The following is a 17410-nucleotide window of genomic DNA, read 5'->3' on the forward strand; positions in this document are numbered from 1 at the left end:
TGCACAATGAGTACTTTATCTATTTGATATGTAGTCTGAAGACTACAAGCTGAGGTAGCCACTACTAGAATAACACACAGGAATCTCTGGATGAGTCAGGTTGAATTGTGGGTAATGTAAGTACAGGTTTTGCCCAGGAAAATACTGTGACATGAAAAGGGTCAATTCTGATGTTTTTTTTAACCGTCCATTGTGAGTCTGTCTGTGCTATATGGATGCACTGCTAAACATGTACAGTGCTCTATAAAGTAAAACTAAAAATGCAGAGCTTTTATTGTCGACAGCCGATACTCTGATTTAAAGATCACGTCCTGATATGTTTCAGGACATATAAAACTGCTGAGCTTTACATAATAATTTGTGTATCAAACATTATGTTTGCTCCTGCCTCCAGAACACATGCTTGGCGGTTGTAAATATACACATCACAGTTGTGTAAGTTGTTTGTTAGACTGCAATTGTCTTTTAGGTAGACAAACTATAATACAGCAAGTAAAATGGCAGCACAAGAACAAAAGTTGTATTTAAAATAAATAATATTACAAAGAATATGGAATACCCCAGTCATCTTCAGCAGATGAATGCAAAGATAGCTCTACAGTATTACGAATGTATGTGAAATGATGCACAGTGAGGCTTCACAGTCCAAGTAACAGGAATTTTTGAGTATCAGTCAGTGAAAGATCTGATTTGTTGTTCTGTGCTGTGCGGCTGTTGGCTCTGAGGACTGTAAGAGCTGCCAGCCGTCTGTTCCTTTGGCCTTACTTTGTACTGCTAAAGGCAGCGAGCACGTTCTGCCGCACACACACAGCTTAAGGATTACATCACTGAGGTTAGTTTTCAAGAGCCCGGTGGGAAAACTGTCCCTCAGGAGTTGTGTGTTTATTTTCAAGTTGCAATTATCATTGCTTATGTAATGACGAACCTCGTCCCCGTGTGTGTTCCCACCTGTTGAATATTCATGTTCCCTCTGTGTGCTCGTCTTCTCACAGTTAGATCTGTCGTGACCTCTTGTTACAATGCAGTTTCCTTCTAACATGCAACTGTTGCCTGGATACCAGACAGTGATTTGCATGACATTAGGAGCCCGGGATAACACTTGCAGCTATTCAAACCAGGTCACCGCACAACGCCGTAGCGTATTATTCATTTGTTAAACTTCCTCTTCTCATATTGGAAGAATATTTCTGTTGTTGTTGATGACCATCTGCTGCTTTACAGTCGTAACAAAGTCATTCCTCCACGTTCACCGCTATATTGTTTCTCCGCAGAACATCAACAGCATTTCTGGACTCAAAATATGTTTCTTCTTTTTGTTGTTGTTTTTGCAGGAGTCTTGGAGTTCATTGTTCAAAAGTGCGCTCGCTAACGCTGGACTCGTGGGAACCAGAATTATTAAAGGTACAGTTTGTCTCAGGAAATGTGCCACAGACAAGTTTCTTAATACATTAGAGGAAGAGCTTGACATTTATAAATATGCACTTGCAGAGGTTTTTAAGAGAAGACTGACACCACTCTTATACGTGTGAGTTAAATACAAAGGCGCAGTCAACAGCCCGTTAGCTAAGCTTAGCTTAGCATTAAGACTGAAAACAAGGTAACAAATGGGCCTATTAAAGTTTTTAAAACAAATTAAAACCTTGTTTGCTTCATCTATACAAATGAAGAAATGTACACCTAAGACCCTGTGGTTTTACACAGGGTCATGCACGATACTTTTTCTTGACAACCAGTGAAGATGCCAGGAATTTACTCATCAGTGTTCATTTTGTAGGCAAATACTATGACTTTTTTTTTTCTATTGACAACCTATTTTTAAACATTAAAAATGAAGTTGAAATGATGTAAAATGTCACTTTTTTTGTCAACAGTTTAAACAAACAATGATGCTCAAAACTCACTAAGAACTGGTTTATTGCAAAATCTTATTCAGGTTCCTCCACCTCTCAAAATGTCTCATCTTCAGTAGATTTAGCCACTTCACATAAGCACCTTACATTAAGTAATGCTATGTATCTGTCAGTGATGTTACCTGGCGATAGCGGCTCTTGGATAAAAACCACAGCTTATGGATTAAACAAACAACTTATGAAGTGTCACTCAGTACTGACGATGTTGGCAGGCAGATTTTTGGACAGTTGAACAGAACCAGGCTAACTGCTTCCCAGTTTGTCCAGTCCCTATGCTAAGCTAAGCTAAATTGGGGCGGCTGTGGTAAAGTGGGTTGTCCTCTAGTCTCTGGGTTGGCGGTTCAATCCTCATGTCCGCCACATGCCAAAGTGTTCTTGGGCAAACCATTTACCATCGTCAAGCTTTAACAGATATTAGCCTGATCTCGATCTTCTATTCATAGTTCGAAAATTGTTCAAATACTGATTTATTGTCATAACTCTTTTACTTGTTTCTTTGTAGTTAATGTGTGAGCTTGGAAACAGTGTCATCAACCACATCTATGAAGGCTCATATCAAGAACAAGGTCTGAAGAAGCCACTACCGTCCAGTTCGAGGTAGGAATACATAAAACGCTGCTAGTCAGTATATGTGTGAATGTTCCTTTTGAGTTGCTGAAGTTTGTTACATGTTGTGTGTTGCTGTGCAGGCAAGAAAAAGAGGCTTGGATCAAGGCGAAGTATGTAGAGAAGAAATTCCTGAAGAAGCTGGGCTCCACTGAGATTCTCATCAATGGGGAGAGGAAGTCGGAGCGGCGGTGGAGCGTGAAGAAGTGTCGGAGGCACAACAGCGCCACCACGGTTCCCAAAACGCGACGGAGATACCGACAAGAGCCGGGCAGCACCTCCCCTTCCACCCTCTCCTCAGGCACGTCACCTAATCTCTGTTGATGTGGTTTATTTTCACTGAATCAGATTAGAGTCAAAGACCTAAAAAAGACTTATCAATGGTGTCCTCCACATAAGCCTAAATGTGAAAGGGTTGTTACATCGTTGTTATACAGCATATCAGATGTTTTCAGATTTTGCTGGTAGACGGTTGTGCAGATGAAGAGACGTGAGTCAAAGAGACCGGTGCATGTTCTCTGATAAACACAATCAGCAGTCGGATTTGCAGCAGAGACTGCGACATACAGGTCATGGAGGCGGTTAAGACTCTTTTAAACCCTTAAAGGCCCGTCGGCATCACTGTATTTAAGAAGGAGGGAAAAAGAAAAAAAAATGTTGTACTCATTCTTGAACGTGCAGACTTGATGTGCTAATTTTTAGATTAGCAAAGACTTCCTGGGAATATTATTATATCCAGTGTTCATTACAAATTAAATCAGTAAACCATTGAAAAAAAAAAAAAAAAGACAGATGTCATTGCCTATTTAGATTTTCTAAAGTATCAAAATAATCCAGTGATCGCGTTCTGTTCTTGTATGAAATGGCAAAGAATGTGACTGCAAGAAAAGAACACCCATCACTTAATAACATTGAGGAAAAATCTGCTGTCAGACGTACACAAAAGACACTGAACAACCCTCTCATGCTTTTTATTGTCAGACTGCGGACTGCTACCTTCAGATAGATGTTACAAAGCCTTCAAATATAAGAGCAACCATTTAAAGTCTTTTATATCTGCTTTTATCACACCGCTCAACAAACAACAGCTCAATATAAACTCTCGATGTGTCTGGCCACGTATCTGATATACATAGACATAATGAAAATGCAAAGTTCAGTTGTGTGAACAAACTCCAAGCGTGTTTGCTCTGTGAATCATAAACAGTCATATCTTGATTATGGAGCTCATTTGCCAACCTAAAGTGGTTAGATTCAAAGTAAGGTGGTTAAATAAATAGAAAATTCCTTTTTTCCTGGCCTTTATTAAAGATATGTCATTTAATAATAAACAATAAGCAAATATATCGACTGAATAACGTGTTTTATGATGATAGGCTACACTGTCCAGCACTTCCAATATCTACAACAACATGATGTTATGAGACATTGGAGGGACACAGTTTGAGAGCTTGAAAACGCTCTAATATACTTTACAAAAAGAGCAACAGATGGATAAACCAGAGGACAATTTAATGTTCCAACTAATGCTTTTACTCTGCTGCCCTAACGTGTATTGTTCCTTTGTGTTTGTCTCACAGCAGCAGCAAAGTTCAGACGAGAATCCCTGTTTTGTCCTGATGAGCTGGACTCGCTCTTCTCCTACTTTGATACCGGATCTGGGCCTCGAAGTAAGCGACTCCCTGGTTTCAACAATTTACACCTTTAACCATAGATTTCTGTTAAAGTGTAGGGTTAGGATGCTTGAATCCTGTGTTGGCCCCTGCCTGTGGATTCAGAGAATACTGTTCGGCCTGAAAGAGGCCTCGGTGACTAATGTGTCCATGTTGTGGCGTCTCCCGGTCCGGCAGGCCTGAGCAGTGACAGCGGGTTGGGAGGCAGCACAGACGGCAGCACAGACATCCTGGTGTTTGGCTCGGTGGTGAACAGCGTCACAGAGGAGGGTGAGTCCAATGGAGGAATGTTCAACAACAACCACAGCAACAGTCTTTCTGTTTTGTGAATCCTGTTATATGACCACTTTGTCTGATTACGCTGTCTTTCAGAGTGTGAGGTGTCGGAGGACTCGAGCGGTGAAGCAGAGCTGGAGGTGGAGCCAGAGACATCAGACCCAGAGGACATGAGGGACCTTCATCCCGGAGCGCTGCTCTACAAAGCATCGAAAGCTCGCAACCTGCCGGTAATGGCTGAAGCGTTGGCTCACGGCGCTGACGTCAATTTAGTCAACGACGAGGATGAAGGAAAGACGCCCCTCGTGCAGGCTGTGATCGGGGTGAGTCACTCTGGAAACCTCTCAGATTGAAAGTATCATATCTCAATTAATGTTTAAGAGACGAAGCACACTTAAAGAAGCATTCCACCACAAGGAGAACTTCTTGACCTGTGTAATGTCTGAGGAGCTTTATAAGTGGGACAAAATAATGCTGATAATATAGTCAGGAAAGTCTGTGTAGCAAACTGGTTTTACAGCATTTATGAGGAACAAAAAGTCCATATGAATGACATCATCAAAAATTAAACACAAAAATTGATATTGGACAATACATTGTTGCAGGGTGAAAGCATGATAGCGAAATACCTGCACCTCAAAAAAATGTAAAAAATAATATGATTAACTAAGTTTGTTACATTAAGTAGCATATCCTGAATATGATTTAAATACACCTTAGACTCACAAATTGAAATACTGTTTTGATAGCAGAAGCCAAAAGTTAAAGGAAACTAAAACATAAAGTCCCCTCTCTATATAAACAGAAGTCCCTACAAAAGGCACCAAAATGACCAGAAATGTCAGCAGATGGGGGCGTGTGAATATAAATTTTGAACTCCCATTTACCGGCTGAATCTCTACCAATATCGTCAGAGTGAAGCTAACTGCTAACTTTATTTTAGGGTTCATTGATCGCCTGTGAGTTTCTGCTCCAGAACGCTGCTGATGTCAACCAAAGAGACGCGAGAGGGCGGGGACCCCTTCATCATGCCACGTATCTGGGACACACAGGGTGAGTCATGAGTCACAGAGGAGCCGTTTACGCTCCTGCTGATGAGTGGTTTAACACAATTGATTTTTCTCACCATTAGTGGCTCAGACTTGTTATGCAAATTCGCCTTGTCTTCAAAATTGCTTAACATCAAGTGGCTACAATTGATCTTTTTATGCTAATTAGAAGACAATTAGAAGTCCTTGTGATGAACTTTAAGAGAATTGTCACCCAAATCTCTAACTCAACCTTTTTTGAGACTTGCAGCATGTTCAAGCTCATTTTTAGCTGTTCACCTGCAACTTTAAGTTTTCAAGTCCATCACAGCAGGCAGCTGTTTTCACTGAAAATCTCTAGAGATCTACTTTACACAAGCTACACAACGCTTATCTCACACAGTGTTCACTAGAGAATGGTCTGGCTGCACCTCATTATCATCCTGTCATGAGGTACAAAAACACTTTGTATTTCTTTGAGCCATTCACAATCATCTTACGAGTTGCTAAGCTCAGGATGCAGCAGGAGCGCCCCTGCAAATTAGTGGTGGGAGGACTTGTTTTGGTGGGACATTTGTACGCAGGGAGAGGAGCGCTGTCATTAAATGGCTAATCCACCGATAGAAGCAAGCAGGGCTGCCTTAATGCACAATACAAATCATTGGCAAAACTTGATAAGCAGAGCTTGTTGATGTTTCCTGTAGCAAAGAGGATTTTAATGACAGTACCACACAGATAGCGGAGAGGGAGGAGCAAGCTATGTGAAATGCACAGCAGAAATGAAATCTGGCGAGAGATTAGCTCAGCACCGAAGAGCACATTCAGCAGCTGAAGAGCCTGATGTTTCTCTCAGGAATAGTTACAAACCAAAAAAGAGAGCAAATATTGATTGGACTTCCATTCATCATGTGGCCAGAAACACAACCCCAAATGAATGTGTAAATAATTAACAGTCTGCTAACGTGTCTTACAGGTCTAAGAATTATATGGGTTTGATTTTAAGTTCAGGTTAAAATATGTAACAGAAATAGAAAATTGTACTAAAACAAACATAATGATTATTTTTTACTGGCATGTTTTGGCACAGCTGTTACCTTTAAAGCTCTGCTTTAGAAAAAATATCTTTAAGCGCTTAACTTTGTGCTGAATCATTCCTCCCTCCAGTGCTGCTAATACAACGTCGATATTTCCTCGTCCTCTAATTTGACTGATGCTGCTAAACTTCTTCTGCTGATTATCCAAAAGCAGAACTTGCGATGCAGAAGTCTTTGTTGACAATTTTTGTGAATGAATCTTGACCACAAATGGAGCCGAAGCAGGCACCTCATGTAGCAGATTTAGGGCCTTGGACTGTGTGCACATTTTCTGGAACTGGAAACACTTTATTGAGCAAAAAGAAGAAGATGAAACAGATTTACATTGAGAATATGGAAATGTTCCTGCACGAGTCCAGTCACGTACAGTGATCATGATATATGTTGTAGGGAGAATTTCATTGGATGTGCATTGATCTCACTTCCTTTGTATTTCCAGGCAGGTGTGTTTATTCCTCAAACGGGGAGCTACACAGAACGACGGTGATGAGGACGGCCAGGACCCCCTGAGTATAGCTGTGCAGCAAGCCAATGCGGATATCGTCACGCTGTACGTTATCTTACATACATAATGTAGACTCGACCAAGTTTTCTCAGGTTTTGATGAATATTTAACGTTCTGCTCCTCCTCTCTTTCTATTTTCATCTTCCCTTCAGGCTGCGTCTGGCCAGGATGAACGAAGAGATGCGGGAGTCGGAGGGACCCTTCGGTCAGCCAGGTCAATACCCAACCAGCAGCCCCACTGAGCAGCAGTATAAGAAATGCATACAGGAGTTTATCTGCCTCAACATAGCCGACTGCTAATCAAGTCCAGTCAGGGGTGAAGCAGTGCAGGGGGTGCCAGTAGACATATGATGAGGCTCTTAGGCTTCAGGCTCGTCCAAGAGACTTTTCACCACCAGTTTATCTTCTTCTCTACATCAGATTATTGCTAGTGTTCCTCTTCCCTGCACAATCTGTCAACCTCAGACCAGACACCTGCCAGCAGACAGCTCCCCACTCAGGATCCAACAAGAACTCAGCGCTCATTTACTTCAATGATGTCAGATTTGCCAAAAAAAAAAAGAAAAAAGAAAAAACTCATTTTGGGTGATTTTAGCGAGGTGCTGATCAGTCCAAACACAGCTGAGAAATCACTGCCAAGGAAAGATTAGTCACTTTTTTAAAAAAGCTTGTCAAGCTACGAATGGACCACAGATAACTACATGGGCAGAGTATTCAGGAACATTCTCTGTTTGGAGGTTTCAGAGGCACGCTCAAATTTATTTGAACAGTTGTAGATTTCATTCCGCTGCATTGTGTGAAGTGTGAGCAGATATTCTGGCGTCTTTAAGTATAACTCACTTCTTTTTTTTTTTTTAAGTAAATGATGTTGAATTCATCACAGTTGGAGCACAAAAATGTGGCGAAGCTAAAGAAGTTATGTTTGAGAAATTACATTTCTGCAATTTGCAGTTTGGTTCTTAGCTCCAGCTGACTTCTTCCTACTGATCAACAGACTCATGAGTGTTGAAGCATTTAGAGCTGTCAGAATAAAGGGATTTCTCTTCAAAGTTGATGATTGAAACATAAACTTTTAGGGTCCTTTTAATATCTAGTATGTTTACAGATGATTCTAATGTATACATTTCCCACTAATGTCCTCTACGGCTCATGCTGACTTTGCCAGCTTTCTGTGATTCTGTTATAGAACTTTGGAGAAACAAGTATTGCGGCAATAAAGAGAAACTCCCTACAGCTTTCCAATAAAAATTCCCCCTCAAAATTTTTTAAACATCTAATCTAATCACCCAGGAAGCCTCTGCTATTAAGAACAAACTAAGCCAAGTGCAATGTGACCTTGATTCCCTCTGGTAGCTGGCTAGTAGCTGTGAGTGCAGCGATGAGCACAAACAGTAGAGTAACTACTGCAACTGAAGCTAACATTGGCTGCTCAGTTCAAGCAGCGCTGTCCTTTGTTACGCCTGTCTTTGCTGCAGGAAACAATGTCAGAGCAGCAGCCTACCTCACTGAACATTTCATGTTTTGCAGAGGATTTAGATGGTGTCGTCAGGCAGCCAAGCTTTTTCAGTGATTTGTCCATTTTTTTACAGTGCTATTTTGAGGCAACACCAGAGCTGCATACTTCAATTGATCGATTTAAAGAAGAACAAACATGCCAGAGTGTTTGTACTCTATAGCAGAATGATGGTGTGTTGCAGCCAGATCGTTGTGTTCTACAGAGCCGTCTGGCAAAGTGAGTCGGACTCCACGATTTTAGAAAGCAAGTTGGGGAAGTTGTGTTTTTTGCTCCAGTGTGTGCAAAGTTAGTGTTACTCAAAGAACCACATATGCTACATTTATTGCAAATGCAAGTTAAAGTTAGGTGGAATTATCCTGCAAATAGCATTGAGAATATCGTTCAAGACAAATCTGAAATAAGAAAATGGAAAGAAGACAAATAGAATATCGTTTATTAGTCCCACAAGGGGACATTTGAAATGTCACAGCAGCAGCGACAGTAAGAAAAGCAAGAAAACACAACTATAAAAAAAAATAAAGAGATGAGGTATATACACAATATATACAATGTAAATAAGAAAAACAGAAGAAAACAAGGATACTAAGAACACAAAATGAAGAATATTTACTTCTAGAACCAGTGACTGCTCCCACTTCATAACTCTGTACAGTGTCTGTAGCCTGGTAACAATAATAATAATAATATGAACTGATCGCGCAGCTGAATCAGAGTTCATGTTGGCTAAATCTGTGCAGCTAAATCACCCTGAGGATCTGTCCAACGTGCACTTGTGATCAGATGATGAAGGAGCTCTTTATTTAAAAAGTGCGACCGTCATGAGGGGAAACCTAAGCCAGCGATGACTGTGACAGTAAATGATCTTAGAATCGTTTCTCTGTGGTGGTCGAGAGATCGATCGAGCGAAGCTTTTACTTTAAAAAAAAAGCGAAATGATGCACTTTTTTCTTACCAACAGTGATTTGAATTCTAGTTAGTTTTTTGTTTTGTTTTTTTGGCTCGTTTTTATTTATGGCAAAACTCCCAGAGCAATAGTGCAATGATGACGTCAGTGCAGATAATCAGTATTTTTTGTATTATGTTTGACAACAATGCAGATGGTATTTTTTTAAGCTGGATATATTTTGTTAGACTTTATTTTGCCGAGCACTCACGCACGCGTATAGCAGCAGTATTATCTTCTCATTGTGAGAATATTCTCCGCAGCTTCATGATGTATAATCACTCGTTGGTGGAGGGTTTTTTTTTTTTTTTCCTGCAAAAACAAACTGCACTGGAAGATGGACATTTTTTGATAACTCACACTAAACTAACATGTATTACTGTATATACAATATTTGTATGTCATAATGTTTGTTTATCTGATGTATCACGACTAGACCGATATTAGATTTGTCCTTTGTTTATAATGCATGGGTGGCTGTTGCCCAGGTCCTCTGAAGCCCTGTTGCTTTTGTTCCCTTCTGTACCCAGTGTATGTGAATCTTTGACATTTAGTATTGTTGAGTAATGTTATTATCCTTATTATATAATGCCAAATCATGACAGTGAACGGTGCATGGAGTGACTTTCATGACAGAAATTAGTGGATGCAAAAACACTGAGCGCCCTTTTCCCCTGCTGTCTTCCATTGGCTGGATGATGATGACGATGCAGCCCCGCCGCTGCATGTGGCTGCATTCAGTCATCCAGCCGCTTGTTTGCCCTCCTTAGCAGCTCACAGTAAATGGCAGTGATTCAGAATAGGCTGAGGCAAAATTAGAAAAAGACTGATGATTTCCCAAAGATGTCACTCGTCTTTCAAAGCTGCTGCAGACTGTTGGGTTTAGTTCAAACCAAAGAAAACCAGCAGTTTTTCAGAGAGCCAGCAAGTGTTTTTACATTTTCTTTTTCATAGTTGGACATGAAGATTTTTTTCTACAAGGGACTGTACAAAAATGATTGTGGTGGAGACTTTTCCCGGGTTATTGCTTGTTATATTTGTTGATTTAGAGCTTATTATGTCACTAGAACAATCCTTTTCAGGTCACATGGGGAGGAGAACTCGTCATTTCTAATGTGAAAGTGACCCTAAGAAATGGGGCAACAACATTATAGAATATTAACATGTTGAAGTCATTCGTGTGCCTTCAAATGGGCTACAGGTAGAGTGAATGCCCACCTCTTTGTGCTATTTGCAGTTTCATAATTGGACATTTTTATTGAGAATTGTGACTTTTTAGTGACATTTTCAGAAACAGCTGAAGCCAGGAAGTCCATGTTCACTGGGTTCTAAGTCAATATGTTGTAATTTTAGTCATACAGAGTCATGTCTCAGGAAAATGTTAATATTTTCCAACAAATCACCAAATTTCCCGGTTGAAAAGTCACACCGCCTCCTTTCAGCGAAAAGAAAACCCCCTTCTGTAATCCCACCAACATATTTTTGTACAGTCCTCGGCTTGTATTTGCCGATGAAATACTTTTAAAAGGACATGAAAGTGGCAGGCGGGTGTTTTCTGTCAAATACCGAAGACAAAGTGCTTTCTTCTGTTTTAAACCAAGAGAAACAAAATTTGAAAACTTTTAAATTTTTCCAGTTTTAACCAGCAGCAAATCTTTTTTTTTTTTTTTTTAAGGCATTTTTTTTTTTTTTTTACATTTTCACAGCATTTTAAACGAATAATTTAAAGAATTGGAAAATTGACCCATTTTAAAAGGTTCTGTTCAAACCAACAACAAAAACAGAAAACTGTCCCAGTTAAATGTTTCTGTTTTAAACCAAAAATGAGAAAACCCCTCTTATTTTTTACTTTTCCAAATGTTCATTAACATTGAAAATAGAACCAACTTGTTTTTTGATACAATCCCATTTCTAATTTCTCAATTTTAGACCCAAAACATAAAATAGATCTGCTCTCTTGTTTTTAGTATTTGACAGGGAAACAGATCATCCTTTGGTATCCAGACTCACAAAGAGCAGCTCACTCATTCTCTCCTTCCTCCTCGTCAGCGATGCATTCAAAGCACTTTGAAAACACACTGTCTCTCTTAACGCAGCCTTTTCTGACTTCATGCAGTACACAACGTGGCAACTGCGGGAGCCACACAACTACTCACAAAATTTTGTGCGATGAATGAAGTCGTGACGAAAACAATCATTTGCCATAGAAGGATTACGTGTTGTACAGCTCGGTGTGTCTGCAGTGACTGTTGTGTATATAAAGTAAAAACGATTAACACGTCTTTCTTCTAACATGCCATTTTTAACTTTCTTGTATTTTTTTGCGTCTCTGACTGTTACCTGTTGATTTCTTTGGATATTGTAAGAGAGCGTGCGTCTCTGAATATTTGTGCATATTAACACTAACTGCTACCTTTGTTTTCCTCCCGGTGTCTCTAAAAATGCTGAAAATAAACCGAAGGTGTGACTAAAAACTAACCTCTCCTTTGCTTCTGTGTCTCTTTTGCTTTGCTTCTTACTAACTTTATATGACATCATTAACACACTTCTAACCTGGAACAAATGTGCATGACATCGTGTGTGATGAAGAGCTTAAACAGTCTAAATATTAGCAGTATAATTGTACCTAATAAATACTGTGAGGCCTAAAAAAGCACGTGTACAAGCAGCTTGTGAATCATTAATACCACAGTGTACCTATAGTCATATTTAATGTTTTATGATTACACACAAGGAGAACAAATCCTCACAGCCACTTATAAAACATTCAGAACAAACCAGTCACATGCTGCATCTCTGAGATTTTGTTTTTACTCCAGAAACTAAAAAAGTTTTCACTCAAAGTCAACTTAAGAGACTCAAGTGCTTCACAAAATATGCTTCATAAATAAATATAGTAAGTTCTTTGTTAATGCTCTAATTAGGTATCAGTTAAGTATTACAATGTGTGTGCACACTGAGTTTCCTTATAATAAAATGTGCTACATAAATGAAACATATAACATATGAAGACAAAGTATATTATAAGATTACATTATTTATTACATTATCCATCAGTCATTAACTATGTATGCATGCTTGTTAAAAATGTATCTCGAAACTCAACTGAAACTAAACATTTCTTTGCATGTACTCACAAAATGCACCATCATACCTCGTCGCTGCGCTTGTTTGTTCTCATTTGCTCTCATCAGTTAATTCATGCCATCTTATGTTGTCCTGCTTCAGCTGCTAATTTTCTGCATGTTGTACTTTGCATGCTGCATGAATTTCTCCTTGAAGCTCTTCATCTTGTTCTTGTTTGCTTTCTCCTACGTTGTTGCTTTATGATTGTTTTAAAGGAGAAATTTACATCTTTCTCATCAAATTCATCTAATAGTGTTCTAAATGTGATTTTGAGCTACATAAAGATGAAGTAAAAACTCATTTTTTGAGTTGTTAAAAATGAAAAACTTAAATTTCTACCATCAAAGCTTCAAAACTAAGGTGTGCGAACATCTTACTGTAATGGTTCTAGTTTTGTTTTTTGTTTTTTTGTTGTTGTTTTTTTTGTTTGTTGATGGGATTTAGTTTCAATTAATCTTCTGATTGCTTTCTGAATGTACTTGTTTTTTTGTTTTTTTTTACATTGTCTAAGCACAATTTCCCAAATACAAACTGATAGATATGTCTTCCATGTCAGAACAAAAAAAAAAAATCCAGTTTATAATTATATAAAACAGCAAATAATTGCATTTTAAGGTAAAAAATGAGCAAATATTTAGGGAAATAACTCAGGTTGTTAATCAAAATAATTTCCTATTCATTTTCTCTTGATGGACAGTTCAAATTAAAAATGTACAAATTTATAAAAACAACATAAAACAGCCAATAAATTAATCTTTTAATAATGCCTGAATGAATTCAGAAATAAAACTGGTATGTTAAAATATTTGACAATGCAGTTCAAAAAGACACATATATGGCTGAATTCACAAACTGATTACTATTTTAAAGCTACTTTATATGTAAGATTAGTCAGTATATCTATAATGTTGACATGCTGATATATCTATTTTTATCAAAACTGAAAAATATTCCATTTATGAAAAAAAAATACAATTAATAAAACTATCATCATATTTTAGAACAAAAATTAGCACATACTGTCCATTTTGCTTAAGAAATGATGATGATTATTCAGCAAAGGAATTGCCTAATAACTTTTTCTTGGACACGTTGATGAACCCACTTCTTTGGTTTTTCTAAACAGTTGAGGTTAATAACAAACTTGCATATGTACTCCAACCATTGATTAAATACAATTTAATGTTTTCAACAAAAAAAAAAAAAAAAGAAGAAATCCATTTGCTAATTTAGATAAAGCTTTTAGGAAAACATTATTTTGACGAGTTGTCTTCACTTAATAATGTTGTTAACTGTGTCAACGTAATACAGTGTGTTATTTAAACTCAAATTTCTAACATAACCTCTTGAGACCCGAGCTCTTGTTTGATATGCGTATTTTTATTTCTCAAAAAAAAAAGAAAAGAAAAATCTATTTAAATATATGTGTATACATATATGTAATAGCATAATTATAGTAACATAATAAAAATAAAAAATGGACTACTGTGGTAATATAACCCAGAATGTGATGTCCATGCATGTGGACACCAGGTCTGAAGAGGTTCATGAAATGGGCTTGATGACTTCATTCTTCTTCACTGTGAGTTCACAACTAGAAGCGGTTCCTTTGATTGTAGGGTAAAAGTTAATTCCTCTAACTAAATGTAGTTTGTTTAGTTGAACACAATTTAATTAGAAGTTTTCATAACTCTGGGAGACTGATGCAAACTGTTTTCTTGTGTTGAGTCAAAACATTTTTGGGGGAGTTTACAATGAGGTTTGAGCTCTCTTTCACTCACACACAGACACAAACGGGGAAAAAATCAGGAATGTTCATCCCCTTTTTAATCATCCGAGCCTGGGAGCTCTCACAGACACAAAAGAGTTTGGCCGCTTTTGTTGTGGCTGTAGATTCAGCGGTTACCATGGTGACGGTAAAAGTAAAAGCTCAGTATTTGAAAAGTTGAAAAAAAAAAAAAGAGGGGAGTAAAGCCTCGTGGGGGCCTCGGCCTGCTTTTGGCCCCCTTTACATAAAGGCTGTTTTGACTTGTTCAAAGAGAACTGTGATTTTCATCGTCTCCTCTTGTGGTTTTTCTTTTTCTTCATCAGGAGACGCCACGTACCTCGACATCTTCAGAGAATTTTCCCACATGGCATCTCACAACCCGGAGAAGCTGAAGCGAAGGAGTTTGCACTTCCGACACTCCTTCAGGTAGTCTGCAGAGCATCCGGAAGGGGAACCGAATACTTGAAAAGTGCAACTTTCCATACGTTACTCAGAGCTGGGCTTCAGTGGCGACACTCTGATGCTGTTCTATAGATTCCACTCTCATATGATACTACCTGGTCTGTTTTTACTCCTCCAGTTAAAGTGCATTAAAGTGAAGAAAGTTTAGGATGCTGCCTTATATCCCTGATCAAGCTTTTTTTTTTGCTCTATGAGGATCTGCTGGCCTTTTCCTCCTAAATGTGTTGATAAATACAGCATTGCTTTTTGTACAGTGTTAGATGAGCGCTTGTTTGTTTCTTTTATTGCTGTTTTGTTCTCAGATCTATTGAAGGAATTTCATCGGTGCTTTAGAAATGTTGCTTTCTGTCCAGTCTGTGTGCTGCATGCATGTACTCTCATTATATTTCAACTTGAATTCAGCTTAAAAAAAAAAAAGGAAAAAAGTGTCATATCACCATCAGTTATGTTGAAGCCGCAGTGTTACTTCTCTTGATGAGCAGTTCATTTTGATATGAAATCTGTTTTTTGTTTTGCATCCATCGACTATGCTGGTGTAGTCTTTGTGATGTTTTGTTCAAATGGACTTTGCAGTGCCACTATGGAGCACAGTGACCTGAGTCGCTGTGACTTGTGCTGTAGAAGTGAAAAAATATGCTAATATATCTGAAAGAGCAGGAGCACTGATGAAAGATGGATGGAAATAAACATTGTCGTCTGTGTTTGACTGAGTCTGTCTTTCTTTGTGGATGAGACAACAGCGTCACCTTGTGGTGAAACATGAGTTCTAGATTTTAAGCATTTAAAAAGTCTTGTAATGAAACCTTGAAAGCTGGCATCAAGTATTTCCTTTAATATCATTATATGGAGGATTTCTGCTCAGAACGAGATTTTTGAAATTTTGTATTTAAACAAGATCAATCCCACTGTCGTTAGCGATCTCTTTTAAAGAGAAGCCGCGCCCAGATGGCAGTATTTTCAGAAAAATAATGTCAGACAGACACACACACACACACACACAAATGATATTAAAACAACTGGTGCTGAAAAATACTGACAGCTGATTGATTCATGATTATGCGGTTCAGATGTGTCACCACAACGTACTAAAAGTGTAACAGAAATTGTAATGTTTTTTGTTGTAATTAATTGTATAATAAAAACAGGCATTAACACATTTGTTATAAACGAATTAATCCATAAATAAGAAAACTAAAATACAAAGTGATTCACTGTTTGATGTTTTATTGGGTAATACTAAAGAGAGTTTTTTTAAAAAAAAAAAACAAGTATATTTTGTTTCATAAATAATCAAAAGTGTTTTGAAAATGTAGTTTGGAAGGAGAAATAAATAGCTCAATTTGCAAAGTGAATACGATTTCCAAGCTACTTTATTTATTTTGTGTTACAGTTAGTTATCAATATTGTTAAATAAATATTTTGATTCCTTTCAAAAGCTTAAATTTTAGATAATAAATATGATAAGATAATGATAAGAAATATGTTTCAAAATGTGGTGTCTCATTTATTTTGGATATTAGGACTTTGTTCAATCATTAATTATATTTTCCACAACATCTTTTATAGCCATGTCATAAGAGGAAGTGATTTAAAAAAAATAAAAAAAATAAAAATTTTTTATGAATGTGTAATCACATGGCCAATAGGGATATTCGTGCTTGGTGTGTTTATTAACTTTTGTGAACCCAAGAACCTGCCAGCAGGCTTGAAAGACATGTTTTCTTTAAATTAATTAATTAATTAATTAATACATGCATACATACATACATACATACATACATAAATACATACATACATACATCTCCACGATTACACCAGAACCAGAAACTGTAGAAGCAGAAAGAATCAGTGGATTTTCAGCTTTCAAGCAGTTCCTGAGTGAACCATGTGCATGTTTAACGTGGTCGTTGGTGTTTTTTAATGTTAGCTTGTTGAAACTAAGGCCTTTTACTTTTCTAACCCACCTTGACTACCTGAATATGGATTTTTATGCCACTTTTGGAGGGTTATAATCCATACGCCCTCCTATAACATGTTTTATAAATGAAATCAGTGCAGCATGGCTCAAAACAGAGCGACAACTTTAATATCACCACAACCCTATAACAGATTATGCAGATTTACCTGATTAGCTTAAATAGTAGGGTTTAAACCCTGCAATATTATTATTATTGTTCTTCTTATTATTGTTGTTATTATTATTGTTATTGTTGTTTTTGTTGTTGTTATTATGAATACGAATGGATCTTACTAAATTAAATATTATTTTTGTTTACAGTACAAACTAAGCTCACAGTAAGTAGAAATGTGTCAAAGCAAATAAAGTGCTTGTGTTTTAATGGTTTAATCATCACAAAGTTGTCATGATGGGTTTCCAGCTCGGTCAAACGAAGATAGTGAAAAGATGAGGAGTGGGACACTCTGGGCAGCGCGAGACGATCTTCGGCTACAGTGACGTCATGACGCAGCATACGTCGCAGGGCAGGAAGCAGGACGAGCAGAC

The 17410-nt window shown here is 37.9% G+C and overlaps 1 protein-coding gene across 2 annotated transcripts in view; it reads left to right on the forward strand.

The window, feature by feature from the left end:
• LOC103359731 (arf-GAP with coiled-coil, ANK repeat and PH domain-containing protein 3-like) overlaps window positions 1-15608 on the forward strand; it is an 86776-nt gene extending 71168 nt beyond the window's left edge. Inside the window, exons 16-25 of one of the 2 annotated variants that reach the window (XM_008285230.1) lie at window positions 1332-1401; window positions 2413-2507; window positions 2600-2817; window positions 4097-4186; window positions 4358-4459; window positions 4562-4788; window positions 5409-5518; window positions 7027-7137; window positions 7245-7306; window positions 14769-15608. In XM_008285230.1, coding sequence (XP_008283452.1) covers window positions 1332-1401; window positions 2413-2507; window positions 2600-2817; window positions 4097-4186; window positions 4358-4459; window positions 4562-4788; window positions 5409-5518; window positions 7027-7137; window positions 7245-7306; window positions 14769-14875 — 1192 coding nt within the window. In that variant the 3' untranslated portion in view covers window positions 14876-15608. The remainder of the gene's footprint in view (window positions 1-1331; window positions 1402-2412; window positions 2508-2599; window positions 2818-4096; window positions 4187-4357; window positions 4460-4561; window positions 4789-5408; window positions 5519-7026; window positions 7138-7244; window positions 7307-14768) is intronic. The other variant, XM_008285231.1, reaches the window with a different exon arrangement.
• The last annotated feature ends 1802 nt before the right edge of the window (window positions 15609-17410 follow it).

This window comes from Stegastes partitus, unplaced genomic scaffold, assembly GCF_000690725.1.
Source record: "Stegastes partitus isolate 25-593 unplaced genomic scaffold, Stegastes_partitus-1.0.2 Scaffold392, whole genome shotgun sequence".
NCBI lineage: Eukaryota > Metazoa > Chordata > Actinopteri > Pomacentridae > Stegastes > Stegastes partitus.